This window comes from Vicugna pacos, chromosome 5 (genome assembly GCF_048564905.1).
Source record: "Vicugna pacos chromosome 5, VicPac4, whole genome shotgun sequence".
Taxonomy (NCBI): Eukaryota; Metazoa; Chordata; class Mammalia; order Artiodactyla; family Camelidae; genus Vicugna; species Vicugna pacos.
Genome location: NC_132991.1, coordinates 30,098,992 through 30,126,798, shown reverse-complemented (window position 1 = coordinate 30,126,798; position 27,807 = coordinate 30,098,992). Strand labels below are relative to the sequence as shown.

Here is a 27,807-nt window from a genome sequence, read left to right as displayed (position 1 = left end):
GCTGAGACACTAAGTGAAATGACCTGCTCAAAGGTTCTGCTAGCATATGGTGAAGTCCAGATTTGGAAGCCACCTCTTCTGATTTATAAGCCCTTTTTTAATACAGCAGGCTGATTCATAATTTATGAAGACTGTTGAACACACAGAAAGGGTTCCAAGTTAAACACTGCCAACTGCTATCTCTTAGGTATTTCTTATCAGTGCTGTTCTGTGTATACGGATACCTTTGTCTTTTCAGCAGCCCATACATAACACATTGTAAATAGCAGAAGCAAAGGCCATGGTAAACAAGTGCAAAGCAAACACTCACTAGCTATATTACTTTATGAAAGTAACAAAAATCAAGAATATTTAATATGATCTCTTACATGATTTTGTTACATCTAAGTCTCCATTCCGATCTGTAATGGAATATATTTAGTAAGACATGCATATATTTTAACCCTTTACTTCAAGAAGCCACAGTGCAGTGCCATTAATAGTGACAGCATTACAAATGATAGCTCCCAAAAGTCCCTAGATAATGAAACTTCATGATACTCAAATATAAAGGCCAAGTTCTTGATGTATCTCTTTTGTCAGTAGCTTTTCTTTCCTACTGCAATTAGCCATCTAACATCTGTTTCATTAGTCCATGGCAATAAAGAATGTGATTTGACAAAGAGGCAGCTCTCCAAAATCTGTAAGAAAGAGTCATCATATCAATTTATTGTGTTCAATGTTAAATCTAGCATGCTTGGAAGAAACTTCTAATTCAAATACTAAATCACCCAAGAAGGTCTTGACCTTCCAGACTTATATTACTGTCCAAGTTAACAACTCATTGGGGGAGGGTATAGCTCAGTGGTAGAGTGTGTGCCTGGCATGCACAAGATCCTGGGTTCAATCCCCAGCACCTCCATTAATAAGTAAGTAAATAAACAAATCAACCAACCAACCAACCAACCTAATTACCTCCCCCTCAAAAAAATTTAAAAAAAAAAAACCTCATAACTTCTTTTCTATTGTAATTTTACTATTCTGTTTGCACAGTATCTTCTTAAACCCCAATAGCTAAAGCCTTGAACGTCAATAAGAACTAGAACTTAGAGGAAACCCTTCAATAACAAAGAAAAATAACCTTAATGTGGAATAGAAAAAGAATATTATATTACAGCAATGCCAATTCAAAATAGGGAATTTTCCAGGATTAAGTATTCTACTCATTGTCTGCCTCCCTCCTACAGTAATAGTAACAACACACACACATTCACACACAAATGTAATGGAGATTTAGGTATGTCAGCATCCAATTACACATTCACAATTTTACACAGGAAATAACACATGCAGAGTATTAGATCACATGTGTTAATTTTTAGTTTGTAAAATAGTTACTAAAACCAGTTTACCAGAAAGCAATTCAAATGAAAATCAACTGTTCCCTTTTCTTTTTTACTTCTAATTTACTTTGCAAATACCAAATGGCACTTTAAGGCAATATAATTTTTTAAAAGGCTGTGTAGAAATAAATTTAAGTTGAACTAAAAGCATGTATTTGTTGACACAGTGTGTCCTGATATTTATCAAATACCATCTGTGGTTGGAAGAAGAAATAGGAAGATGAATAACTCAGAGTGATCCAAACAAAAAGACCAACAGCATCAGGAAGGTAGCAGAGTCCCTGGTTTGTATATTAACTATGAACTACTACAGATTGCCACCCAAATTCTATAGATTATAGTTTAGGCAGGCTTTAGTGAAAAGAAGAAGTTCCTCTTTACCTTGGCACATTCCTAAAAATCATGACATAACAGCAATAATTATAAAGTTGTCCTGCATTTTGACCATGAGCCCCACATCAAATAAGCCATAAATACAACCAATAATTCATTTAAAAGCAAATACTAAACTTCAGATGTTTCTAACAATATAAAATAGTAAATATATGCCCTTATATCTATAAAATGAGCGCCCAATTATGCCTTTCAATCTGCCTCATCTTAGGAAATGCACAGATGTGACCATTTGAGAGGCACCTGAAGTACAAATACTAACTCTGAGTAGAGTTATAATAAAAATATATTATTTTGCTTGATTTCTGACAATTCAAAATGGTACCTGCTGAATAATTCTGAGGGTTTAGGTCTTGTTTAAAAACTATCTAGGGAAACTTAAAATGATGTCTATTTTTTCTTTTAATAAACACTGCTTGTTATATCCTTAATAACTTTAACTACAAGCATTGGTTTTTCCCTCCTTGGAAATAAAGTCTCTGTGGGTATTTCCAGCACAATTTCCTATCTCTACAAAGTTAACTTCTTGGCTTGAATGTTATAGGAGTACATGCTGTTAAATCTGAACTTTGATCTAAATAAGATCAAATAAAATCACACCAGGAGTAAGACTTTTGTAATTATCACTAGCAATTGTAATGAATACCCTTAACTTCTTTAAGAATACTGGTCCTTAAAAGAAATATATTTGCCCATGACCTTTGCCTCTATGTAAAAGCACTATTAGACAAATTTAATGACTTGTTTCACTCATTTTCATACCATTGTTACTGAATATTTTGACTCTTTATTACAAATGAGCTGTCTACACCCTGCTTCTTGTGAGCTCCATCACATACATTATCATTTCCCCACTAAGTTTATTTTTAGACTATAAAGTAACAATTTATCCTCGCTGAGACCTATTATAATCATTGAATGGTTTTTGTTTTTAGCATGCTACCTCTAAACCTGCAGCTACATCGCTGCACCACTAGATGGGGGTTGTGCACATGTAATGTGAAATGTACAGAGGTCATTCTAAAGTGGAGAATTTTTGTTTCTGGGAGAAAACGATGAACGAGGGAACAAAGAGTAAAATTTTAAGAACAGATTTTAATTGGATTTGGCAATACTGCACGGGCAAAAATGCCAGACAGCAAAAGCTCACAGTGAGTGCCTCTAACTGTCAATAAAATGATGCTGTTTCAATCAGAGAAATTTTTCCTGTTGATTCATTTCATAATGAAAAGGAGATGAGCTAGCTAGTATGACAAACAAAAACAAAAGGTCAGGCGCTAGGTATGCTAAGTGCAAATTATTTGACTTTGTGCAAGGTACTTAAATTCCTTGGGACCCAGTTTCTTCATTTGTTAAAAAAAAAAAGTTGGACCTAGACTAATGAAAATCCCCAAGGGTGACTTAGCAGACTTAGTTCTCCTATAATCTTTAATAGGAACATCTAAGACATTCCCAGTAACCCTAGAATATTCATTAAAAAGATGTACTTGTTAGGAAAAATACAACTTCCAGGCACGTCTCCTATCCATATCTAACTTCCTCCCCAATCAGGAGGACTTAGATAAAAGTTCTGGTGCTGCCATCAGTCCAGCCTAGAAAGAATATGAAGATTCTTTCAAGCTTTGAGTTCTCTGAATGCAGTATCTCTGCATGGGTAGGTCACACAGTTAGATGCATTAACTCCTAGAAACTATAATTGAAGCAGATCACCATAATGTTAAATATTGATTACATCCACACTGTTATATTTGCCTACTTGGAAATCACTGACAAAACCCAATGCATGAACAGAGACAAGTAATGAGGAGGGAACTAAAGATGTTGATTAGGTAGTGGAGAAGAGCAGGATAATGAATTATAAAGTAGCAAGAAGTGGCCAATACCTATATAGATACTACTCTAAGGAATCTAAAGTTAACTGCATCTGCCTCTTGTTCTCTAACACTTTAACAGATTTTCAGAAACAACTAAGAAGATAATTTAAAAGTACTATTGATCCAAATTTTCTTTTCCACAGAGCCTGCTTCCTAATACAGGTTTGCGTGTGTGACATTGCATATACCTTTTAACTCAGCAAAGTCTGCAAAGTCAGCATGACAACCATTTTCTTAAAAACATGTCTTTTGAAGCCCATTAAGTATCTGACTGAAAATATATCATAAAGTTCTTTAACTGTCTTGTATTTCATAAAGGGCTTGTGTGTATGTAAAAGTGAAAGTTTCTAAGCTATATCTTTCTGGATTATGTTTGTGTCCATCTCCTTACCCCCAAATTCATGTCAAAACCTTACCCTCCCAATGTGATGGTATTACGAGGTAGGGTCTTTAGGAGGTAATTAGGATTAGATGAAGTCGTGAGAGTGAAGCCCTTAGGAATGGGATTAGTGCTCTTGTAAGAGTTACAAAGAGCTTGCTTCCCCTCTCTGCTGTCTGTCTTGTGAGGATGTAACGAGGAGGCCATCTGCAACCCAGAAGATGGGCCTCACCAGAAACTGACCCTGTTAGCACCCTAATTTCAGACTTCCAGTCTCCAGAACTGTGAGAAATAAATTTGTTGTTTATAAGCCACCTAGTTTATGGTAATTTGTTACAGCAGCCTGAACTAAGGTAATATCTAACAAACATGGAAGAGTAATTCTGAAAAAAATTTTAATGAATATAAGGGTTTTATTTCTTAACTCCTCTCATGAATTCTTGATCCAAATTGCTAATTTCATTAAATGTCTCATCTAGTATTTACTACATATCAATAAGGATTATTATTTTCTTCCCTTGAGGAGTTCATGTTTCTAGGGGAGTACAACTAATTTACAGCTGTAGTAAACACAGTCATCTCAATTTTTTTCCACTTCTACTAGTTTAAAAACAAAAAGCCTGTATGTTTAAAATCTGCAAAGGAGAGCAAAAGACTGCTTTTTAACAAACCAATTAGACTTGATTACTTTCTTCACACGTGATATTCATGGAGTTAGAGAGTATTTTTAGTAATAATCTTAATCTTAGAAAATATAAAGAGAAAAGTCTCTTCATTTTATGATGTCTTAATTAGCTTACCTTTCTTTAGTTTCTAATTAGTTAAGGAGATCTGTTTAATAAATTATCTTAGACCCTAGCTATTATTTATATTAGACTTCCTTTAAAAACTAAATTGACATATATCATGACTACTCTTTACAGTGTACTTAAAACATTGAAAATTTCAAAGAAATACTAAATAGAAAATGTTCCAATAAAAATGTTAAATAAAGTATATTGCGACAAAAATTTTCATTTTTTAAAAATATGCAAAGAATGGGAAGACATACATCAAAATGTTGGCAGTCACCTTCTCTAATCATGAGTTTTTTCCATTATTTTCTTTTTGCTTTTTAAATTTTCAGCAAAGAACCTGTATCATTTTTATATAGTCAGAGAAAATATTTATATTAACATCACTATTTTAGGTAATAAAAGAACACGTTAGTTACAAAGATACTTTTATAAAAGTATGATGCTGAAAAATAATAAAATATATCAATCTGATTTCTAAGAAGATAACGTCTGAAAATTTCAACTTTCTCAAAAGGTAGCGAAGTTGTTTCCCTGTACAAGCACTCACTCTACTGGTGATACAGAGAATCGACTTATTCTGCCATTTCTGATGTAACTGCATTATTTTCTACAAGCACTAGAGGTCAGGGTTCTCAACATAAAACAATTCCACAATTATCATTACATTCTATGTTTTTTGGGGGGTCTGTTCATAATATGATCAAATATCACTATATTTATTACATGTCTTTTTTGGACTGTGCTTCTGTTAAACATATGATAATTTTTAGTAACAGTCTGACTCCCATGAGATATTTAATAGCTGATTTATCATACATAAAATTAATTTATCCCCACTTACATACTGAAAGGAATTCAAACACATATTCACATACAATATACATATTTCAAAACTTATTTTTAGGGCTGTATTAACAAATATGCAATCGAAGTCTCTGATATGACACCAACTCATATTAAAATTGACTAATAAAGATATTGAAAACTAAGGTCCATCACTGCTCGTTCTAGTTTAATAAAAAAATGCAATGATATTTTTTAAGAAATTAGCTAAATGCCCTCAGAATTCCAGATCTTTAAGTAAACAAAGAAATGCTTCTCTCTAACTCCAAAAGCTTCTAATGTATGAGGTTTATGAATTCTGGTGGAAGAGAAGCTAAGAGGGAAAATGACATTCCAGGAAGAGAAAACACCAAGAGTAAAGTCATGGCATCTCAAAAGTACAGTTTATTTGGGGGATGTCAGGGTAATTTGCTACATAGCTACCGGAGAGGGTGCACTGGAGAAATAAGCTGAATATAAAGTTGGAAAAGTAAAGTACAGTCCCTTGGGGAAGAACTATTATGCTGTATTTGGAAGTCAGACTTTATTTTGAAGGCAATGGGAAATCCACTGAAGACTTTTAAACAAGGGAGAGGTGTGACTAACATCTGCTTTTAGAAAGGTAATAATATACAGGATGAATTAGAAGAGCGAGAGCTTGGAGTAGAGACTAATGAGTCAAGTACACTGACTTAAATAGGGCAAAAACACTGTGGGTGCTAAGACTAAGTATTCCAATAATGTTTCAAAAGGCAAGAATGACTGGACTTGGTGAAAGGCTGAACTATACAGTGAAAAGGGGTTTCAAGTCTTGATAAGTGGGTAGATACTTATGTCTTTAAGAAAGACTGGAGTTTTAATAATTTTAAGTGCCAGGTACTCTCTGAAATCCAGGTTGCAAGATCTACTGAATACCTGTAAATGCAGGACTAGAATTTGAGGAAAAGAGGGACATAAATAAGAAAAAAAGTAAAGTTTGTGACTTACAAAAGGAGTCTCTCTCATTGTATCATCTATATTAGACTCACACGCCTTGTTAAAGTAACGATGTCAATGAGCAGCAATAAAATATGTATCTGAACACTTAGCAAAATTAACTTTCCAACTGAACGGTACCCATGTAAACTATGGGATGGTACAGCACTATTAGGTATAACTTAGTCAATTTAGATTATTAATTAATCATTATCTACTCAAATACATACACAAAACATTTATTGGCAAGTACATGATTTACACTACATATACAGATAGGGATTAAGACATTTAAAATACATATACACATTTCGTCTGAAGTCAAGCCAAAATTTTTAAAGATATCTTTATAAGACAGAAAAATCAGTTTACTAATGACGAAGGCCAGGAGTAACAATGATTATTAGTAACTATCATCAGTATTAAACTTATTTACAGAGTCCCTCAAATGGATTTTCTTACTTGATACCTACAAGTTGTCCGTGGGGAGGGCTGGAGCTGGCAGCAGTAACAACAGTAACAATTATAATACTCTGATAACACACATATCATTAACAGAATTTATTTTCTACTCTTCGTCTTTTCCCCCCTCCCTCCACCCTCAGACTGTAGAATACACTAGAGGTCTTAGATGCTGTTATTCGGAAATTTATATTTAAAACCGGAGCCTTCCCAACATAAATAGACTAGATTAGAATAAGGACTACTGAATTTTCTAGAATTCTATGAAACAGAAAATACAGACCAAAAGAATTTAATACTGTTCCACTATGAAATGTATGTAATCTGGTCTAGACATATAAATTGGATGCCATACATCGTTGCTAATTATTACACAAAGTTTAAATCTGAGGAAAAGTTTAATCCAATTATTAGGTTATTATAAATCTGACTACTTATGCATGAATCTTGTAAAACTTTCACATTACTAGTATTAAATGAGCCTTCATAAACTATTTTAAATAAAATCCCATCCCAAAAGGACGAACAGCCATTAAAATTTCTTTTTAGATCATTTCTGGAATTTAATTTTTTAAAAACCCACTCCATTATCTATGTATGGGAGATTAAAATACTCTTCTCTACTTACCTAAAGGCTTAGACAAGCTGAAAACCTTGAGTCATCTGTATTGTATAGATTAAAGACTGGGGACTCAACATATTATCCTACAAATAAGCAGCCTCTTGTTTCTATTTTAGTATTTTCAACAGTTGGAATGGGTTGAAAAAGAAACAAGAACAGGAATACTTACTTGAACCTAGCAGGTGAAAGAGGAGTAGGAGGAAACATTCCTGGTTCAAAAGAATCAAAATAAGTCACTGTCCAAGAAAAGCTGCAGCAGGAGAATCCGGCAGTTAAGGATATTATGAGTAGAGTCCAGAATCCTTAATGGGAAAAGAGAGGGGAAAATCTGAATTATTAACTCTAAAGCAATTTAAATTAAACCAGGAGATCATGTTGAGAAGATCGTATGTATTTCTGATAATCTAAATTATACGTAACTGATATAAGGTATGTGAGTTTAGTAGAAGTGAACCCATGCTGAAGTGTAAAATACTAAGAACAACTAGAAGTCATATCAAATATTTTAATTCAGTTTTAATTTCCTATGTGAAAAAAAGAGTACAAATTCAACTTAAGGATGTAACTTTGATTCACAAAATTCAACTATAGGAAAAAATGGTTCAAACTCTTCACGGGTAAATGTCCTGATGTTTTTCATTTAACTTTGTGAATCACAACTTGCTGCCTCCTATTACTTAGTACAAAGTGATTCCTTTCTTTCCACAACCCTATTACTTAGTACAAAGTGATTCCTTTCTTTCCACACCATGCATTTTTGACATATGAATCAACTTTAGAGTGTTTACTCTTTACAGCTTTCTTATTAACATTATAAACTTAATTTGATTCTTTAACCTTGCTCAGTATATAAACAACAATTTCCAAGTTCTAAATGGGTTGGGAACTTAGATTTTATTTTCAGTCAGACTGAAGCTTTATTTTGAAAAATAAGTCAAAAGCACAATACTATATGGGCTGCAAGGAAAGAGAAAAGAGTTGAGAAATGGAAGAATGTGGGGAATAAACAAGGTTAAAATAGAGGGAATAAATTAAAGGATTTCAGACAGTTTACTAAGCCACCACTACTGATAAGTGTGTGTTATCTCTGGCCTCAGCAGCACAGAGAGGAAGGAAAGGTTGAGAAGACTACAGAAGACTGACTTATGAATTACAAAATTTCCTAGCTGCAAAGGTATATTTTAGCAAGAAGCAGGAAAGAAATGTGTGCAATGAATTGGTTGTAAGCCATGTGAAACCCAGTAACAGACTGATCAAACTGGTAAGTTAAACTCAGAGAAATGAAGTATTAGAAAAACAAAAAAATTGTGGCAAAGTATTTTTGAAAGATAAACTATTTTTTTTCTCTTGATAGTCCCCTTTCCTTTACCTTCTTTTAAAAAGATAATGGACTTTGCGTTCACTGCCCCAGAAGGATGTGGCAAAGAAAAGACAAACAGCCCCAGTGTCTGATTTTTATGTTGCAAAATAATAAAGGGAACGATGATAGATATAAGCAGGAGGAGGGTAGGTAAAGACAGAATGTCTTAGACAGCAAAGATAATGACTGGGGTATAGAACAAAATGTTTGTGTAGAACAGAGAGAATAGAGTGAAGGTTTTATCTATGGGTGAGAAAAATTCCCATTTTGAAGAAGTGTGTTGTGTGTGTATGTGGGGAGGGAGTAGTGCTGCTGGGGCTTCCTGGTGGAGCCACACAATACCAGATTGGAGCTGTGTACAGTATCTTGGCAGGTGGGCCAGAGCCAAGCTTGCAGGTGCTTCTACCCTAAATGGGGCATAAAAATAGCAGGCGGTCACATGGCTGGAAGGTGAAACCTCTGAAAGGGCATCCTGATGAGAATGCAAAATGATTCAGCAGTAACTCATTTGAGCAAATGTCTTGAGCACCAGATTGCACTCCCATTCCAATATCCTTGCACAATCAGCCTCTAGAATCTCAACCAAACCTGGGGCTGAGTGAACAAAACCTTAGTAAAGACTGAGGCACAAACTTCCTGTCAACCTAGAGACTTGGGACTACTGTGGAATGATGGAAATTCATAAATATTTTAAAAAGTGAGAAAGACACAAAATAACAAAATGTGAGGCTCTCTGAAGCCCATCAAGCTTTTTTACTCTTTAACAGAATGCCCATCAAATTTAATACTACAATATCCTTGAGTTTTCAGAAATGACTACTAATCCATGATCTAAGTGCTTACCTCACCTTGGGCATTTTAATTATTTTATATTCATTCTGAAGTAATCAACAGTTACATCCCTGACAAAAGTCAGGTCACAATGATAGTATGTTGCAACACTGTGGTCTAGAAGTGCTCGTGCTTCTGAAATTACTCAATTCATGTATGAACAAGCAGAAAAGCCACATAAATCAGCAACTTCCAACTCAACTTTTAACAAGTTCCTACCTCCAGAATCCTGAAGGAAAAATTTGATAACTAATATTTTGTAAACCCATTTTACCAAGAGTTAAAAAATAAATTTTGTTTAAGAATTAAAATAATTTTTAAAAGGCACGAAGGCATATAAAAATGAAGTTAAAGTCTTCCCTCCCTAATTTACCAATTCTACTTCTAGAAGCAATCAGCTGAGAGTACTTTACATCTTCTATAAAAGTTTAGGTATCTAGGAGCTAGTTATAAACACGAAATGTATAATATGTATATATTATCTTCCAAAAGTGGGATTCTCACCAGAAAAACTGTCCTGCACTTTTTTCCCCACACATTGTTGGGAGACCTTTCATATCAGTACATGTAGGTACAATTCCATTGTATATTTTTATTATTCCAGTTTTTCACTATTAAAAACAATGCTGTGAGTAATATTCTCGTACTAAACAATACAGTTATAGAAAGATATCTGTTACTGCTGTATCAAAGTACAGAGACCTTTAAATAAATACATACACCCTTCTTTCTTCTCTATAGTTCAATTTTCATCAGTTGATGAAATGACGCAATTTCATTTCTTGTGTCAAATGTAAACTCTTAGACTCAACGTTTTCACCTAAAGCAAAGCAAAGCGTGTATGGAAAATCCCTATTCTAATCCCTTGGCTGGAGTTTTATATTCACTTATCTAACAGCATATTTTTGGGGGAGATGATTTATCAAAATACATGATTTCAGTTTCAAAGTATAGTTACTTTTCTAAAATCATGCTGGCAGCTTTATGTATTTCTATAAAAGCTTCCAGCAAAGAAAAATTGTACGTTCTAAATATTTTAATTATATTTAGCATTTCAGGTTCACAGGGATGAGATGACTTCTGTAAGTTTTATGAACTCAGAGATTTGGAGTTATCTGCACATATTATGTCAGCAGAAAAAGCCAGAAAAACAAAACAAAAACCTCCCCTGTTCCCACTGTGAAAAAAGTTTCTTATTAAAACAATGTTAAGAAATCAATTACACATTCTTCATATGTATTCTTGCCATAAGTAATAATAGGACTAAATGTGACAGCTCACTGATAATTTCTGAGTCCCATTTTAGAGCTTCTGATACTTGAAATGTGTAAATAAACTGTTACAGTATGAAATACAATGCAAATAATAGAAAAGAATGTAGTAGATGTACATATACTGATACAGAATGAACTCCAAGATATTTTAATAAAGCTGCAGCCCATGCATGGTTCCAGTTATGTTTTCTTCAACAACAGTGACAAAACCATGTTTTAAATCATCATATATATGATACATTAAATATATATAAATGAATAGAAAAAGATCTGAAAATATACACAAGCAGATTAGTGGTTACCTTTACTTTAATTGTTAGAATTCTTTTCCCAGTAAGACTGTATTACTTATACAATTAACTTATGAAATTAAAAATGAAAATTAACATTTAGGTAACTTTAAAAGTGTAAAAACTGGCTACTAATAAAAGCCCAGATGTACTCATGCATTAAAATTAATAATTTTTAAATGCTTATATAAGCAAATGTTTGCAACTTCAACAGATTTCAGTTTTCTAACTTAGGAGGATGACAGGTATTTTAAATGATGTAGTATTCTCTCTAAAGTAAACCACATTCTTATGATAGCTCAAGTTTTTAAATCCCTTGAGCAATGTCAAAGCAGAATGCCAGACGGCCCAGGGATCTTCAAACTTAATTATTTCCAAGTGCGGAGCAGAGGAATGGGGTCTTTCTTCCCATGTGTCAGTGCCACCTGAACACAGTTGGGTCTCCACCCAACTGCCTATCCACCTGCAACTCAGTCTGCAGCAATTTCACTCGTCTTCCTTCTGAAAAGGGCAAGGAATGGAAGGGAACATTCTGACAGATGAGTGCCTAAGCTTGAAAAATTAGGAACATCTCTAGTTTCTAACCATGTTAAATCACCATATTCACATGGGAAACTTGGAAAAAAAAACTTTTTTATTATGGACAGTTTCAAACACACACAGAAGTAGAAGGAATACAGTGAAACCCCATTTAATCATCACTCATCTTTCAAAAATTAATTCATGGCAAATGTTGTTATAGCTATAGTCTCCCCTGAAGCTTGTAACCTTCAGTATACTAATGAAAATAGTTATCACTATCATCTGGTTCCAAAGTGCCCTTATTTTTAATCATCTGATGAACAATTTATGAAAGAATAAATAACCAATGAAAATAACTGTTAGAAATTTTAATAAGATATAAATATAGCAAACCCAAATTTTCATTCTCAATTTCCCTGTTTAAAAAAAACTAGAAATGAGCATGTCCTCTAAGTGCAAATAACTACTTACCAGCTTTATGCATGAATCTGGAACATAACCATCTTGTAAATACTGATTCCAGGCTTCAGATACATCTCTAATTGATTTTAGCTTATCATTAGTTTTGCTTTTTCTTTTGCATTTGCATCAACAAAACACAATGCTTGAAGCAATTTTAAAAATCTTTCACAGTTAAGAAGACATGGTAGACAACTATCTTTGCTCCATAATTTGCAAAATATTTTCATTTTTATATTTATAAACACAATTTGATCAATCCAATGACTCTTGTTTCATTCCTTTCCAATCACCAGCATTTGTCCACTTACAGTGTCAAACATATTAAAGTGAGCAGATTTATAAAAGATGAAAAAGACTGTCATATACTCTTTCAGCAAAAGGGAATGGTTCGTGTTTTTGCCTGAAGTCTTTCTGTTGAATGACTGGATGAAAATACTACAGTTTTCCAAAAAAAGAGCTAAATATTAAGTATCTACAGCTGTGTTTGCCATCAGGTCTCTTTCACAACTACACGACTCTGCTGTTGTGGCATGAAAGTAGCCATCCATAGACCAAGAGAGAGAACATACTTTGACATAATAAAGGCCATATGTGACAAACCCACAGCTAACACCATACTCAACAGTGAAAAGCTGAAAACATTTCCTCTAAGATCAGGAACAAGACAAGGATGCCCACTCTTCACTTTATTCAACATAGTTTTGGAAGTCCTAGCCACAGCAATCAGAGAAGAAAAAGAAACAAAAGAAATCCAAATTGGAAAAGAAGTAAAACTGTCATGTTTGCAGATGACATGATACTATACATAGAAAATCCTAAAGACATTACCAGAAAACAACTATGGCCCATCAGTGAATTGGTAAAAGTTACAGGATACAAAATTAATATACATAAATCTCTGGCATTTCTAACAACAGGAAAAGAAATTAAGGACACAACCCCATTTACCATGGCATCAAAAAAAACAAAATACCTAGGGACAAACCTACATAAGGAGGCAAGAGACCTGTACTCCAAAAACTATAAGCCACTGATGAAAGAAACTGAAGACAGCTGAAGAGAATACAAATACATGGAAAGATAGACCATGTTCTTGGATTGGAAGAATTGGTATTGCTAAAATGACCCTACTACTCAAGGCAATATACAGTTTCAGTGCAATCACTATCAAATTACCAACAGCATTTTTCACAGAACTGGAACAAAACATTTTAAAATTTGTATGAAAACACAAAACCTCCCAATAGCCAAAACAATCTTGAAAAAGAAGATGAGCTGGAGGAATCATGTTCCCTGACTTCAGAATGTACTACAAAGCTATAGTAATCAAAACAGTATGGTGCTAGCACAAAATCAGACACATAGATCAGTATCAATGGAACAGCCCAGAAACAGAAAGCCCAGAAATAAACGTATGCACTTATGGTCAATTAATCTATGACAAAGAAGGTAAGAACATACAATGGAGAAAAGACAGTCTCTTCAGTAAGTGGTGCTGGGAAAACTAGGCAGCTATAAGTAAAAGAATGAAATAAGAACATTCTCTAACACCATATACAAAAGTAAACTCAAAATGGATTAAAGACTTAAATGTCTTTAGGATAGACTGGATACTCTAAAACTCCTAGAGGAAAACACAGGCAGAATACTCTTGGACATAAATCATAGCAATGTTATTTTGGATCCATCTGCTAGAGCACTGGAAAAAGCAAAAATAAAGAAATGAGACCTAAATGAAATTAAAAGCCTCTGCATAGCAAAGGAAACCATAAACAAAATGAAAAGACAACCTGGGAGGAAATATTTGTAAATGACTCAACCCTGATAAAGGACTTATTTCCAAAATATACAAACAGCTCATACAGCTTAACATACTTAAAAAAAAAAAAAAATCAAACAACCCAATCAAAAAGTGGGCAGATCTAAACAGACATTTCTCCAAAGAAGACATTCACAGGGCCAACAGACAAATGAAAAGATACTCAATATTGCTAATAGAGAAATGCAAATCAAAACTACAATGAGGTATCAACCCACACCAGTCAGAATGGCCATCATTACAGTCTACAAACAATTAATGCTGGAAAGTCTGTGGAGAAAAGGGAAGCCTATTACACTGCTGGTGGGAATGTAAACTGGTGCAGCCATTATGGAAGACTGTGTGGAGGTTCCTTAAAAAACTAAAAATAGAGTTACCATATAATCCAGCAATTCCACTCCTGGGCATATATCTGGAGAAAACTCTAATTTGAATAAATACATGCACCTGCAATGTTCACAGCAGTGCTATTTACAATAGCCAAGACATGGAAACAACCTAGATGTCCATCAAAAGATGAATGGATAAAGAAGTTGTGGCATATATATACAATAGAATATTACTCAACCATAAAAAAGAATGAAATGCCACCTGCAGCAACATGGATGGACCTAGAGATGATCATGCTAAGACAGAGAAAAAAGAATGTCACATGGTATCACTTATATGTGGAATCGAAAAAAAGTTATATGAATGAACTTATTTACAAACCAGAAATAGACTCAGATACAGAAAACAAACTACAGTTACCAAAGGCAAAGTGAGGGGAAGGACAAATTAGGAGTTTGGGATTAACAGATACACACCACTATATATAAAACAGATAAACAACAAGGACCTACTGTATAGCATAGGGAACTATATTTAATATCTTGTAATAACCTATTATGGAAAAGAATCTAAAAACATACACTTGTATAACTGAATCACTTTGCTGTACACCTGAAACCAACAAAACACTGTAAATCAACTATATTTCAATTAAAAAAAAAGAAAGTAGCCATAGACAATATATAAAGCAATGGGCAAGGCTATGCTACAATAAAATTTAATTTACAAAAACAGGTAGCAAGTCAGATTTGGCTTGAGGGCCATAGTTTGCTGACCTCTGCTCTGGAAAATTCCATAATTATTTTCTTTTTAGCATAGTTGAGAATAACTGATGCGTAATATTAAAATAATTCCTAATGTAATGAAATAGCAGAATGTTTCAAGCTACAAGAAAATAAGATCATTAAAATCTTAAAATGTATCTTGGATTTACAAAAGGGGCCAATGGACCAATATGGTAATTTCAAAATTAAATAAACTGTATTCTATCACAAATATCAATTTTCTCTTTATTCTCTGGAAGGTTCCCTAAACAAGAATAAAAGTCATGAAATATCGATCCTTACAAATGGAACTACTCAAAACTCAAAACTAAAAAATGGGTCCAGTGGGCCCTGATCACAGACTGAGCGTTAAAGCATGCAGCCAAGTAAGTGACCGTTGATTTGGTAGATAAGGGAAGGTCTGAAATTTTATAAATTTAAAAAAAGAAAACCTTAAGGGTTTTTTTTTGTTGTTGTTGATATGCCTGGGTTGGGAAATAGCGGCATCAGCATCACTCTGAAACTTAAAAGAAATGCAAAATTTTGGTCTCCATCCCATACCTACTGAATAAGAAACTCTAGAGCAGGTGAAGCCTAGTAAAATGAATTTTAACAAGGTTTCCACAAAATTCTGCTTTCAGCTAAAGACTGACTTCATTAGCCTAAGAAACATCCCTCCTGATGACCAAAGTTGGGCCAGGCAGTACCACACTTGCAATAATAAACCAATTTCTTGGTATTTAGAGGTCCCAAAGTCTAGTTCTCATTACTGCTTTTATGTGTTAAGAGGAGACTTATAATGATTTAATGACTAATACTTTAGTTGCACACTAATAATTCTTGCTAATAACCTATATACTGTTTCTGCCTAATTACCATGCCTAAACTATCTCATGGCATAAAAATTCTAATACATACTATTGAGTTTTGCATTAGAAGCAAATAGTTTACAGTGATGGATGCAGGACAGTTGGCAATACCAGGTGAAATAACATATGTAAAAGATTAAGTTTTTTGCATACTATAAAAGTTCAATAGTATTGTTAATTGTTGAACATGTTACTTAACACTTCCATAAGCTTAAATTTGTGCTTTTTTTTTTTTAAACAAAGTTTTCCTCATTGGGAGTTACAGTCATTCGTTATAAACAATAGAGAATAAAAAACCAAAACCAAAAAACCTGTAATTCCAAAACCCAGATAACTGACATTTTGGTTGTATCCTTCCAGGCTTTTTGGGCTTTTATTTTTCTCTTCTTTTTTGCCTTAGTCATTGTTCTTTTATTAATATGAGTAAGCGGTATACACAATTTTACAAAGACTGTGCTACAGAATAGGGTAACATATTTGGGAATTTTTAAATAAAATATTAGAGTTCATTATTTCATTTAAATGAAATATTAGACTTATTGTTAAAAATGCATTAACAATTTGTGAAATTTTAAATGAAACATTACAGTTACATTAAAAGGAAATGTATTATTTCCATAATAAGCTGTGGGCTCAAATTACAAAGTTCATACATTCACTATGAAGTTCAAGTCCATGATTTCAATCGACTGAACTCAGTATATGTGCAAAAGCCTGGAAACATCTCCATCATCAAAGTAAATGGGCAGCTAAAAAATGACACAAGCTCTTGACATTGCAAGATGCAAGAAATCTGCTGTAAGCTACAAAAGGGACTTAAATGGTTAACTATTAACTAGATGTCAAGGAATGAGGCATCAAAGATCAAGTTTAAAAGCTTTTTAACACACTGAAGGAATGCTGTAAACTCTGATTATAATTTCTGTATGGCATTGATTATTTACAATGTTTATAAAAGTACTAGCCCTACATTTAAGTTGGTATCAATAGTCTTAGATTAAGTATTTTCTGGTAAAGGATTTTCCTTATGTACTTATTTCAGGCTTGCCTCAAGCAAAAGGTCATTTTATCATACCTTATATTGAAACTAGGGAAAAAATGCAAAAATTAGAAATAAGACTGTGTGAAATGTAGTAAAATTAGGAAAACTGTGACAGATACAAAACCCAACGTGCAAAAATGAAACAACTCAAAGTCATATATGATAGTGCAATCAGTTTGGTTGGAGAATAACCTTAAGGAGGAATGATTGGAATGTGACTTTAAATAAACTGAAATAAACTTTTATTTTATTAATCTTCCTAAAAAATAAGCTTACAGTAGTGGATGGTTTGCAGGACAACTATAAAAGAAAAGCCCTAAGAACTCTGCAGTGTGACTCCTATGCCACTCCTGATTGTTCCTGAATCTTGAAAGTGAATTCACATCATTGGCAAAGACTTACATAGTAATCTTCCTATTTGCTGTCATAGGTATCTATCAGGCATACCTAAAAATAACAGACTATTTAACAAGTAAAAAAGGAAGCAGAGCAATGACAAAGCCCTATTATGTTTTTTTTGGTATTAAACAAGCCATTCCTTCAGATAAGTGCCACCCATTCTTTTCACAAATGTGAAACCTTGTCAACAATCAAATAGCAAATTAGAATTCATGCCTAGTTCTTAAGATTCTGTTTCTACGACATGAAGAGTTGACAGATTCATAAATGCTAAGAAAAGCCTTATAATCTCAGTTGTTTTTTCCAGATGAAACAGTATAGCAACATACACGAGTAACTAAAAATACAGGTTTTTTTCATGCAAGAAGTTGAGACAAGCATTGACATTTCCTGGGACATGCAGCAAGCTTATTTGCTTATAATTTGAAGATAAAGGTTTCCCTTCTGCAAAATCAGGTGGATATACCTTGTATCACCATGAGGACATTAGCCTTAAAGAGGTAGATTAGTTTAGCTAAGAGGGAGGAAGTAACATGAGAGCAGCACCTCATCTCCCTCCCTGCCCAATTCAGAGTGATTGACCAAATAAATTATGGCAAACAGGAGGAAAATATGCCAAACAGGTAAAGTTCTGAACACTTCAAAATCATTTCAGCAGAGAGAAATAAAGATAAGTAATCCTTGAATTTTTCACTACAAACCTGTCAACTATAGCATTCTACATACTACAGAAACTCAGCTCTGACTCTTCCCTAGTCATGATTAACCCATCAAGTATGTCCAATGATTTTCTTGTTTTAGAAACCAAGTTGCTTATAAGAGATTTGAACTTAAATTTCTCCTGAGGTCTGTTTAAGATGTTATCTTTGGTAAGTTTGTGAGAAAAAAAAATTTTTTTTCCTGTTTGCTTTTTATTCCTAGGAAGAAATGTAGATTCTTTCAAAAGTTAACTAAAAAAAATATTAAAACACTGGGTCTTCATATACAGTTGTGTTCAAAATGTATTCCTATTCTATACCTGTGCCTGGTGTACACACACACACACACCCCATACATATATGAAGAGAAAATCTCATAAAACTTACCACTCACATATACAAGTGAAAAAGACTGACAATCAGTTTCACAGGGAATATATTAAATATTTAATCCAAAATTTTGTACAGTTTAAACATGACCTAGAAAAACAAAAGTGAGCTCAAAATCAAATCAAGTGACAATTAAGTCCATACCTAACAGCCCAGTGTGTACATCATCTTCATTCTTCAAATTCTCAGCATGTAACTCTGTAAATACAAAAAGGGCTTGGGTAAAATGGATGATTTTATAATTCGAACAGCAGCTCAAAGGCTGGAAAGGCATTGTGGAGTTGTGGAAAGTGCTCTGGAGTCTGAAACAACTGGGTTCAAATTCTGATCCCACTTACTAGCTATGTGACCCTAGGTAAATAAATAATAGATGTCTCTATGAGTCCAATGCCATGTATATAAAATGAGAAGTTTTATTCCTTAGGTTGTTGTAAAGCCATTTTATGTAATGCAAATTACTAGGTTGAGTTCAGTAGCTTTCTCAATTCTTCAAACTAAGCACAGACCAACGTCGTCTGCAATGGACTTCCACTTACCAGGTTTTGTGACTTTACAAACAAAAGCAATCTCTCAGAGCAAAAAAGAAAGAAATTACCCACAAGACAAAAATTCCAAATTGCAGCAAAAAAATGGAGGAGAGTTATAAGAATGAAACACTGGCACCTAAATATTTAACACTGATAGTTTACACCCAATACCATTGTATGAAGAGGTAAAACTCTGAAATTAACTTGTCAGTCTGTCTTCTGTATGAAAATCAGGCATGGTAAGCTGTTAGATGTCATCTGCAGCCCACTAAGGGCTTGGAAGCAATGAGGAAAAATTAAAATTGGTTTAATTCTATATAGCGAGGTAAAACTAATGCTACAGTGACAATGTGTTGAGTGCTTTCATACAACAAACTAGGTAGTCTTTTCTGTTTACATTTTTCTTTTTCAGTAATTTAGCCTAAAACTTACACACCAGCGAGAACTGAGATTTTAAACTCAGGTCTGATTCTTTCCACTGCGATATAAAATATCCAACCACATAATACATCCTTATAAGCTTTGGAAAGCCTTTCAAGGCACATCTCTTTCTATTCTAACCTGGACAATATTTCAACTTCAGACATCAGAAAATAAAACCATTAACCTTTTGAAAAACAACTGCCTAGCTCCTGCAACAGAACCTTACCACTACACTGGGTGGTAAACCTAATACAAAACCGAGGGACTAATTATGTTACCTATAAAAGTATAAAGCTGGGCTGTGGGAGGGAAATCTTTGCCCTTTATGAATTCTGTTAAGTGCACATCTTTCACTATTTGTGGATTAAAGTCTTTGAACGTGGATGGCCTATTTTAATTATACACACCTTTCGCCATCTTCCTTTAACGATGGTTTTACATTTTGCTTCATTTTGTCAATATTTTACCTTAAGTATTCACCAACTTTAAGATATTGCTTTTTCAAGACAACCCACTTAATAAAGACCCATTCTTAAAATAGTCCCCTGATCGGGGACCAAGATCCGTTTAACGGTTAAGGGAAGACAAAGGGGAAAACCATAGAAAGACGCAGATAAGGTCTCTGGATGGAAAGCGGCTACCAGCTTGCGGGGGTTTGATGGGGAGGAGGAGATGAAGGCGAGAGCCACGTTCAGACTTAACTAAAGTAACTAAAGTAAACGCTGGACAGACTTTCAAGGCTTGGGATTTAGTACCTTTTACGATCAGGTAGGTGATGGCGAGGAGGATGGCGAGGAGGACGGCGAATAGCAGCGAACATAAAATAGAGAGGACCTGGACAGGCCACCGCCGAGCCTGGGTTCGGCAGCCCGCGTCCGCCGAGAAGATACCATTCCGCTTATCCGGGAACACTGGAGACCCGTCCCCACCTGGCGGGACTAGCGAGTTCTTTCTAAGTTCCGACGACGCCCCAGCCGAGAACTCCGCCCGTAAGTCACGGGCCACTCGGTCACATCCCTCCTCTTCGTCGACTTCACCCTCACCCCAACTGTCTCCCTGACTGAAAGTGGAAAACGGCGGCCGACCGAAAGGGACAGGGGTGCCGAGACGGCGAAGCCTCCCGCTCTCCACGAACGACATGGCGGGAAAGACAGCGAGGCCCGCCGAGGTCGAGCGTCGCCCACGAGCCCCGCCCCGCGCTCGCAGAAACCAACCAGTGGCCGCGTCCCCAAAGGCCTCCACCATCCGACCCCGGTGAGCAGGGGTGCGCAAGGGTACGCGGTGAAACGGGAAGGTGCTGTGAGGCCCCAGGAAAGGCTGGCGGCCCTGGACCAGAGCTGGAGGAGGTTTGGGGCGCCCCCAAACAGTAAGAGGAAGAGGGAGCGGGAAAGCGCGCGGGGAGAAGTGAGCCGAGGCCAAAAGCAGCGGAGTCCTCTCCCCTTGCGGTGTTTTGTCCTTGCCGGAGACCTCCGCCGTTACCGCGTCACCTCCAGGCAAGTGCGCGCTTGAGCAGCCCGAAAGCCACACCTCCCCGACGCCTGGTCCTAGCGCCCGCCCATACCCTTCTAATTCACATTTCCGAACCTATTTGCTTTCTCCCTTCTTTCCCTCTATGCCTGCACGCTTCCCCCGCTTCCCTCATTAACGGCAGCTTACTGCCCAGCACTCTCGCCTCCCTTAACTACGCATTCCGCCTTCCCCTTCGCATTGTTCTCCCCGCCCCTATCACAACTTCCCTCCACGCCGCTCGGCACGCCTCCTCCCTCCCCTCCGCCCCGGCGCGCTCTCACCAGCTGGTGCGTACAGAGCTCGAACCCGCTCCTCACGACCCCTCCTCTCGCCTTCCCCGCCCCCTCCCTCCGCCTCGAGCCCAGCGCGCGTGCACCTGGCCCCAGCCACCGCTAACGCTAGAAGCTGCTTACCCCACCCCCACCCCACCCTACCCCGCCCTACCCCGCCGCACCCCACCCCTGGCGGCCTCAGGTTTGTGGGGCGTCCGTAACTCGGGCGGGGGGGTGAAGGTGGTGGGCCCCCACTGCCCCACCCACTGCGGGGTGAGGCGGTCTAAGCTCGGGAAGCTGGAACACTGTCGTCTTCCCTTCCCTGGGGGAAGTTGGTGGAGTTTTCCCGGCTGAGGACTCGGCGCAGAAACTTCCTCCGTCCCCCTCCCCCCCTCCATGCAGGCGACGCCGAGTGAGGCTGAGGCTGGGGGCGAATCGCCGAAGAGCTGCGTGTCCGCAGCGCAGCCTGATTGGACGGCGGGGAAGCCTGTCAGCTTATTGGCCCCGCTGATCCCGCCCCGTAGCGCAGGGCAGCCTTTAACCTTTGGCCCCAGTGGGCGCCAGCCACTAAGATCGCTTCTTGTTGGTATGTGTAGCGGCAGCGGCCGCCGGCGGAGCAGTCTGAGCCCGACGATGAGGCCGGGGACGGGAGCTGAGCGTGGAGGCCTCATGGTGAGTGAAATGGAGAGCCATCCTCCCTCGCGGGGTCCCGGGGACGGGGAGCGGAGATTGTCCGGCTCAAGCCTCTGCTCCAGCTCTTGGGTCTCTGCTGACGGCTTCCTGAGGAGACGGCCCTCGGTAAGGGATCAGTGGGGCAGGGGGAAGGCGGCACAATGAAAAACGGAGTCAGAGACAGGAAGCTTTCTCCAAAAGGAGAAGATGAGAGTGGACGAAGGAAGAGCTCGAGATGGTGGGATATGTTCCGAGGAAGAGAAATGGAGGGCGGAGATGCACAAAGGAAAGGAAGTGGGACCCTGGAAGTTCCCAGTGGGTTTGGCCTAGGTAGATGCGCGGTGGAGGTGCTGGGCCCCAGGCGGGGTGAGCGTTTTTGAGAGGTAGGCCTGATTTGGCAGGTTGAGAGAGGCAGAGACTTGATTCTGTAGACTTTAAAAGAGGCTGCCAGAATCTCTTACCAGTAGTTGTGTTGTCTAGAGCAGGAAAACAGTTGGGAGAATTGGCAGGGAGGATTATCTGGCTTTAAGACCAGGAACAATGGACACACAAGTAAAGAAAATAGTTGTCTTATAAAACGCGTTAAAATACGTGGATTTGTCGTTTTTCATTTAGGGTCCGGGAATGACAGACCTCAGTCTTTGAAAAAAATATTTTGGTAGAAGTAACTTTCTCTGTTTGAGAGGTTCTATTAGGAAATAATACGTTTATTTGTTAGAGGTGTGATGTCCCTTGGTACCTAGACTGCTTTTTAAGGCCAGCCCTCATCTGAGTTAATTTGTAAATTCAGTGTTTTAAAGCTTAAAATCAGTTAGAAATGCATTTAAGAATGAGTAGCGTTGTAAAATAAGAGCTGACTATGTGTGAAGTAGGACAGAGTTGTGGTTTTCACCATAACAGTTTTTAAGTTGGCTTTCACGTGCATTTCTTCCCAGTTTAGCAAGCCAATTAGTAACTGAGTAAGTTGGCATGCTTTTTAAAAGCCAAAACTGTAAAGTAGCTGTCCGCTAGATTTTAACTTTCTCCATTTTGTTCAGGAAATTGGTCATTTGCAGGCTTGTTATTAATACTGGTGCAATGCATTTTATTTAAGACAGTAAGGTATAAATTAACCCAATAATTGAATCGCATATTAGCCGAGTATCATGCCATTCACATAACTGATTTGTTGAAGTCAGATTTTTGAAAAGCATTTGTTACTTGCTAATTTTTAAATTGTCCCTCTTTTTCAGATGGGGCATCCTGGCATGCATTATGCCCCAATGGGCATGCACCCTATGGGTCAGAGAGCGAATATGCCGCCTGTACCTCATGGAATGATGCCACAAATGATGCCCCCTATGGGAGGGCCACCAATGGGACAAGTAAGAATGTTTTGTATTATTTTGTATTTATTTGTGTACTTTTGCCTGTGGTATTCTGTGTCAAAGAATTTCAAAATCTGGGTCGATACTTGCAAACTGTTTTAAGTTTTAGTTTGTCAAAATAATGGTTTCAAATAAGTGAGATGTTGAATTACACTAACCAAATTTTGGTTGTAATGAAAAGTCTTCTGTGTAAGAGATTTGCTTTCTACAGCAACAAAACTGAGTTGTTTGTTTGTTTAATTTAAAAGTTGCAATGTATATCTAGGCCTGTTAGTTTAATGATTTTTTTTCCCTAAGTGTGTCAATTGAAGTTAACATTCTAAGAGTAAACGTCTGTTATGTCGGTGTAATTTATGTCAGTGGACCTTGTACATGCATAGAGTCTGAAAATAGTAATTGTTTAGGTGTTTGGCTTAGAATGAATTTTATTCCTGAAATAGCTTCCTGCTGTGTTTGGTGGGGGTAGAGGTGGGACGATTCTACTCTTAATTTGATTCTTCTTACGACAGTGCCAAATAAGTAGTTCATTTTTCGCTTATACTATTTTTTTTGTTTGTTTTCTTAAATGCTTATTGCTTCTGCACTCCTGCTTCTGAGCTGTCCCTTCCATCTCCAGCATAAATTGTAAACAAACATTTTGTGGGAGTGATTTGAACCAAAAGGTTTTATTGCTGACTCAGTGAATTAAATAGAATTGAATTCCCAGAGAAGCATCCAAGAAAGGTAACAGGTTCAGTTACCATGAATAATTTTATGCCCCCTGTTAGGTTCTATAATACACATATCCGTTGGTGGTTGGGTTCTTTTCATTTAAGTATCACAATAAATCATCAAATATTTAGGCTAACAGAATATTTTGGAAAGCCAGTCAGTTAGGTATGATCTTTCTGCTAATTGGAGTATTGCTTATTTTGATAATTATTTAAGCCTTGATGGATTGAGTTATTGGTGAAATTGTAGTAGAGGAAGGAGCTTGCTCTGTGTCTCTGTTTTTACTTAACCTTAAGAGTACAAGGGCTTAATGTCAAATGATTTTCTTCTTTTGTATTTGGAATATAGCCCTGAATTTTGTATAAAGATCTTTATTCAGAGGCACTAGGCCCAAAAGATTCTACCTGTAGGAATTCTTTAAATAAAAGGACCATTTATTTTGTTACTCAAGAATAACACAAGTTTTAAAACTCCCTAGGTGATGGAGAAACAACTCCGATTCCTCTTCTGTTTCTTTCCATCTCTAAGCAGCAAGGAGCTCTTCTTGTTTTCTTAGTAGAGCTGCTCTAACTAGATAATGAGCTTTAAAAAATATTTATTCTTTAAATGCTCTGGTTCTTATTTAAAATTAGTTTCTTTCCACAGAAAGATAAAATAAAACAATTTGCTACTGCCAGATGCTTCTCTCTTTTCTGGGGCCTTCTGTTTCCATTGGGCCAATCAAGGTAAGTTTTGCAAGGGATTGACCTGCTTACCCTTGCTGAATTGGTGCTGTTGCACTACCAAAACCAAGATACCAGCTAGTCATTTCTAGTAAAATGCAGATTTTATTTTTTTTTAGGTACTCTCACGTATCTCATTGACATAAGCTGGTCACAGTTTGCTTTACGGCCCTTCTCTTTAACTATATAGTGACCATCTTCCTAGTAAGGTTACTTACTACTTTAGTATACATCCATTCAAATACTCTGAATTTTACCTTGTGGTTTTCTTCTGCTTTTTTCCTAGGCCAGTATATGCTATGTGCTTTTAAGTGTACCTGGCTATTTAGATGTTTAGGAATCTGTCTCTTTCTGTTGGCTCCTGTTAGAATAATGAATGAATGATTTAACAGTCCAGCTCTGAGGGACTCAGGAGAATCCCTGTTTTTTCCCTTAGCTTATTCCTTTTTTTCCCTCTTGATATCTAACAAATATGGGGCCCAAATCTTGGTAAAACAAATTCTTATTTTAGCTTTGATAACAGGCTGTGTGAGCATAGATAATATAAATGCTCATGTAATCCAGAAATTAATTTAAAGTACTATAAACAGCTACCTTAAAATAAAAGTTGATAATTAGCAAAATTAATTGTTTTTTCTGCATCATTTCTTCTGTCTACCCACCATCAGAAGTATTAATGAGTAGTAAGTGGTCAGAGATAATGAGAAGAAGCAGGGAGCCTTTACAGCTCGCTATGGTGACACAGAGTTGATAGAGTTCTGCCATCCAATTTTAAAAAGTTAATTCACAAATTCTTTAGACTTTGGGACTGAAGGTTATGAGTACCTTCATGTAAATTGCCTAGTTCACATTACGATTGCATTCTGGGACCAGCTGAGGATGGAAATTGGTGGCGGTCTTACTTACTAAATGATTATAGTCTTTGGAATGTTACTGAACATGACATTAAAACTTGTTTGTAAGATGATATGCAGACTGGATATAATAACAATCTACAGAAGCCAGAGATTGCACTTTCTGACATGCAGCAAATTATTTAGATTAAAGTAGTGTGTTTTCTTTTGTTTTAATTCAGGAGATAACCTAGAATGCCCTTTATACAATTCAGGCTGAATCTATTGATAGTAATAAATACTTAGAAATTATCAAATAGAGCTTAATAATATTCTTTCAAGTTTATCTCAATTATCTATCCTTTAAGTTAAACTTGCCTATTTCTTATTTTATGTTAATTTCATGTAGGAAAGTTGTACTTCTGCTTTTACAGAATTATAGGATCTTACAGCTGGGAAAGGGACCTTACAAGTTGCATAAATGTTAATATATGAGCTAAACAATAGTTTATCATTGGTTGAAAAACCATAGTAGTAAAATAATTTTCCTGCGTGGTAGCAGTAGTCAAATTTCTAGTAGAGATTTGTATTAAGACATAATTATGTGTGAAGCTGTCATCTTTCTCCGTGTGTATAATAAATAATGTTTTGCCTTTAAAATATTTTTACTACTTTCTCATTGTCTTTTCTATCATATGAACCATCCTTATTACAGATGATTTTGCCTTCTCTTAAGCCCCGATAAGTTTACCTGGCTCCTTTTTTCATTCTTAATTTCCTTTTTTTAATGAGAATAGTAGAGTAAAAGACTTGTGGTCCCTTTCAGCTCTAACAGCCTATGATTCAGTTTAGGTCATTTGATAAGAATAGGGGATATCTATATAAGATTTTATGGATTAATATTGGAATAAAAGAACAGAAAATTGTTAGTAATGCCTCCTTAATTCTAATTATTCAACACTTTTTTCTTTGTTCAATAAACTGATAAATGAATAATTGTTCTTTACAGACAAATTGGATTTTCTTGTTCTCATATTGAGTAAGGCAGGTTTTTATACGTCTTATTTCTATTCCTGCTGCCATCTGAGCTTAAGTCGTTACACTCCTATGCCTAGGATATTCTTCATAACTTTTGAGCTGTTTTTCTTGCTCCAAGCCTGCTCCCCCTAAAACAATTCTTAGATTTCAGAAGGTTATTCCTTGCCTAGAAACTTCTGGTGGTGTTCTGTGCCTATAGTGTAATGTCTACATTCCACAACTTAACTTTCAGCCATCTCCCTTAGTATAATCCAAGGCATGATTCTGAGCTGCTGGTCTTAACATTCCCTATTTTGAACCCAGACTTGTCTTTTCATGTTATCTTGAGTGATTATATTAGTTGACAACAGAGCTTATGCTGTTTTTCTTGCCCTCTGCCCTCCTGCTCCCAGCTCACGACCATGATGAACTTCCCTTTACTTACCTAAGTTCTGCCATTTCAAGTCCTGCCTTCTCCAGGAGGTCCTTAGTAATAAATTTGCCCAGTATACACTTACCCTCCAGATTATTAAAATAAAATCATATGTGTTCTGCCCATAACTCTTTACTATTTCACTTATTTTGGCACTTAGTTACTGATTTGTTTCATGGCTTGTATGCTGTGGCTTCCCAATAGGTAATAGATTGTAAGCTCGTAGAGGGCAGGGCCTATATTCTTTATGTTTAAGAAGTCTGTATGTGCTGAGCACAGTTCTTGGCACATCATAGGTGCTCAGTAAAATACTTGTTGAATGAATGAAATAAACACACATACTTGTTTTCTACAATATAAGCAAGGAAGTTAGTGTTGCACGAGACTGTTTTCAGTAGTTACTTATGACTTTACATTGTTACCATTTACTGTATTCAGTGTATGCCTCTACTGTTGCTTTTTCATTTGTCAGAAATGGATGATAAATAGGATGAAATACATTGTTTTGTTTGGTGAATAAAACAATTGCTTATATCCACTTTAAATTATAGGCAAATGTATTTCT

At 36.4% G+C, this 27,807-nt stretch overlaps 2 protein-coding genes and 1 non-coding gene across 13 annotated transcripts in view; 2 read left to right on the top strand and 1 right to left on the bottom strand.

Annotated features, from left to right (window-relative positions):
* The window catches only part of ARL6IP6 (ARF like GTPase 6 interacting protein 6), a 35,862-nt gene extending 14,407 nt beyond the window's left edge, over positions 1–21,455 (bottom strand). The window contains exons 1-3 of one of the 2 annotated variants that reach the window (XR_012072584.1): positions 20,462–21,455; positions 18,901–18,954; positions 7,876–8,008 (exon numbers count right to left, since the gene is read on the bottom strand). Coding sequence is in view for 1 of the 2 variants with exons in the window: in XM_006196168.4 (XP_006196230.3) it covers positions 7,876–8,008; positions 18,901–18,954; positions 20,462–20,951 (677 nt within the window). In the remaining variant the exon portion in view is untranslated. The remainder of the gene's footprint in view (positions 1–7,875; positions 8,009–18,900; positions 18,955–20,461) is intronic. The other variant, XM_006196168.4, reaches the window with a different exon arrangement.
* Positions 829–901, top strand: TRNAA-GGC (transfer RNA alanine (anticodon GGC)). The gene has a single exon. It is a non-coding gene; the product is annotated as a tRNA-Ala (tRNA).
* Positions 21,456–21,478: 23 nt separating the features above from the next.
* PRPF40A (pre-mRNA processing factor 40 homolog A) overlaps positions 21,479–27,807 on the top strand; it is a 45,382-nt gene continuing 39,053 nt past the window's right edge. For 4 of the 10 annotated variants that reach the window (XM_031678524.2, XM_031678523.2, XM_006196166.4 and 1 more), the window contains exons 1-2: positions 21,662–22,159; positions 23,392–23,523. In XM_031678524.2, the coding sequence (XP_031534384.2) occupies positions 21,884–22,159; positions 23,392–23,523 (408 nt within the window). In that variant the 5' untranslated portion in view covers positions 21,662–21,883. Of the gene's footprint in view, positions 22,286–23,391; positions 23,524–27,807 lie in introns of all 10 variants that reach the window. The other 6 variants (XM_031678522.2, XM_031678521.2, XM_031678520.2 and 3 more) reach the window with 2 other exon arrangements.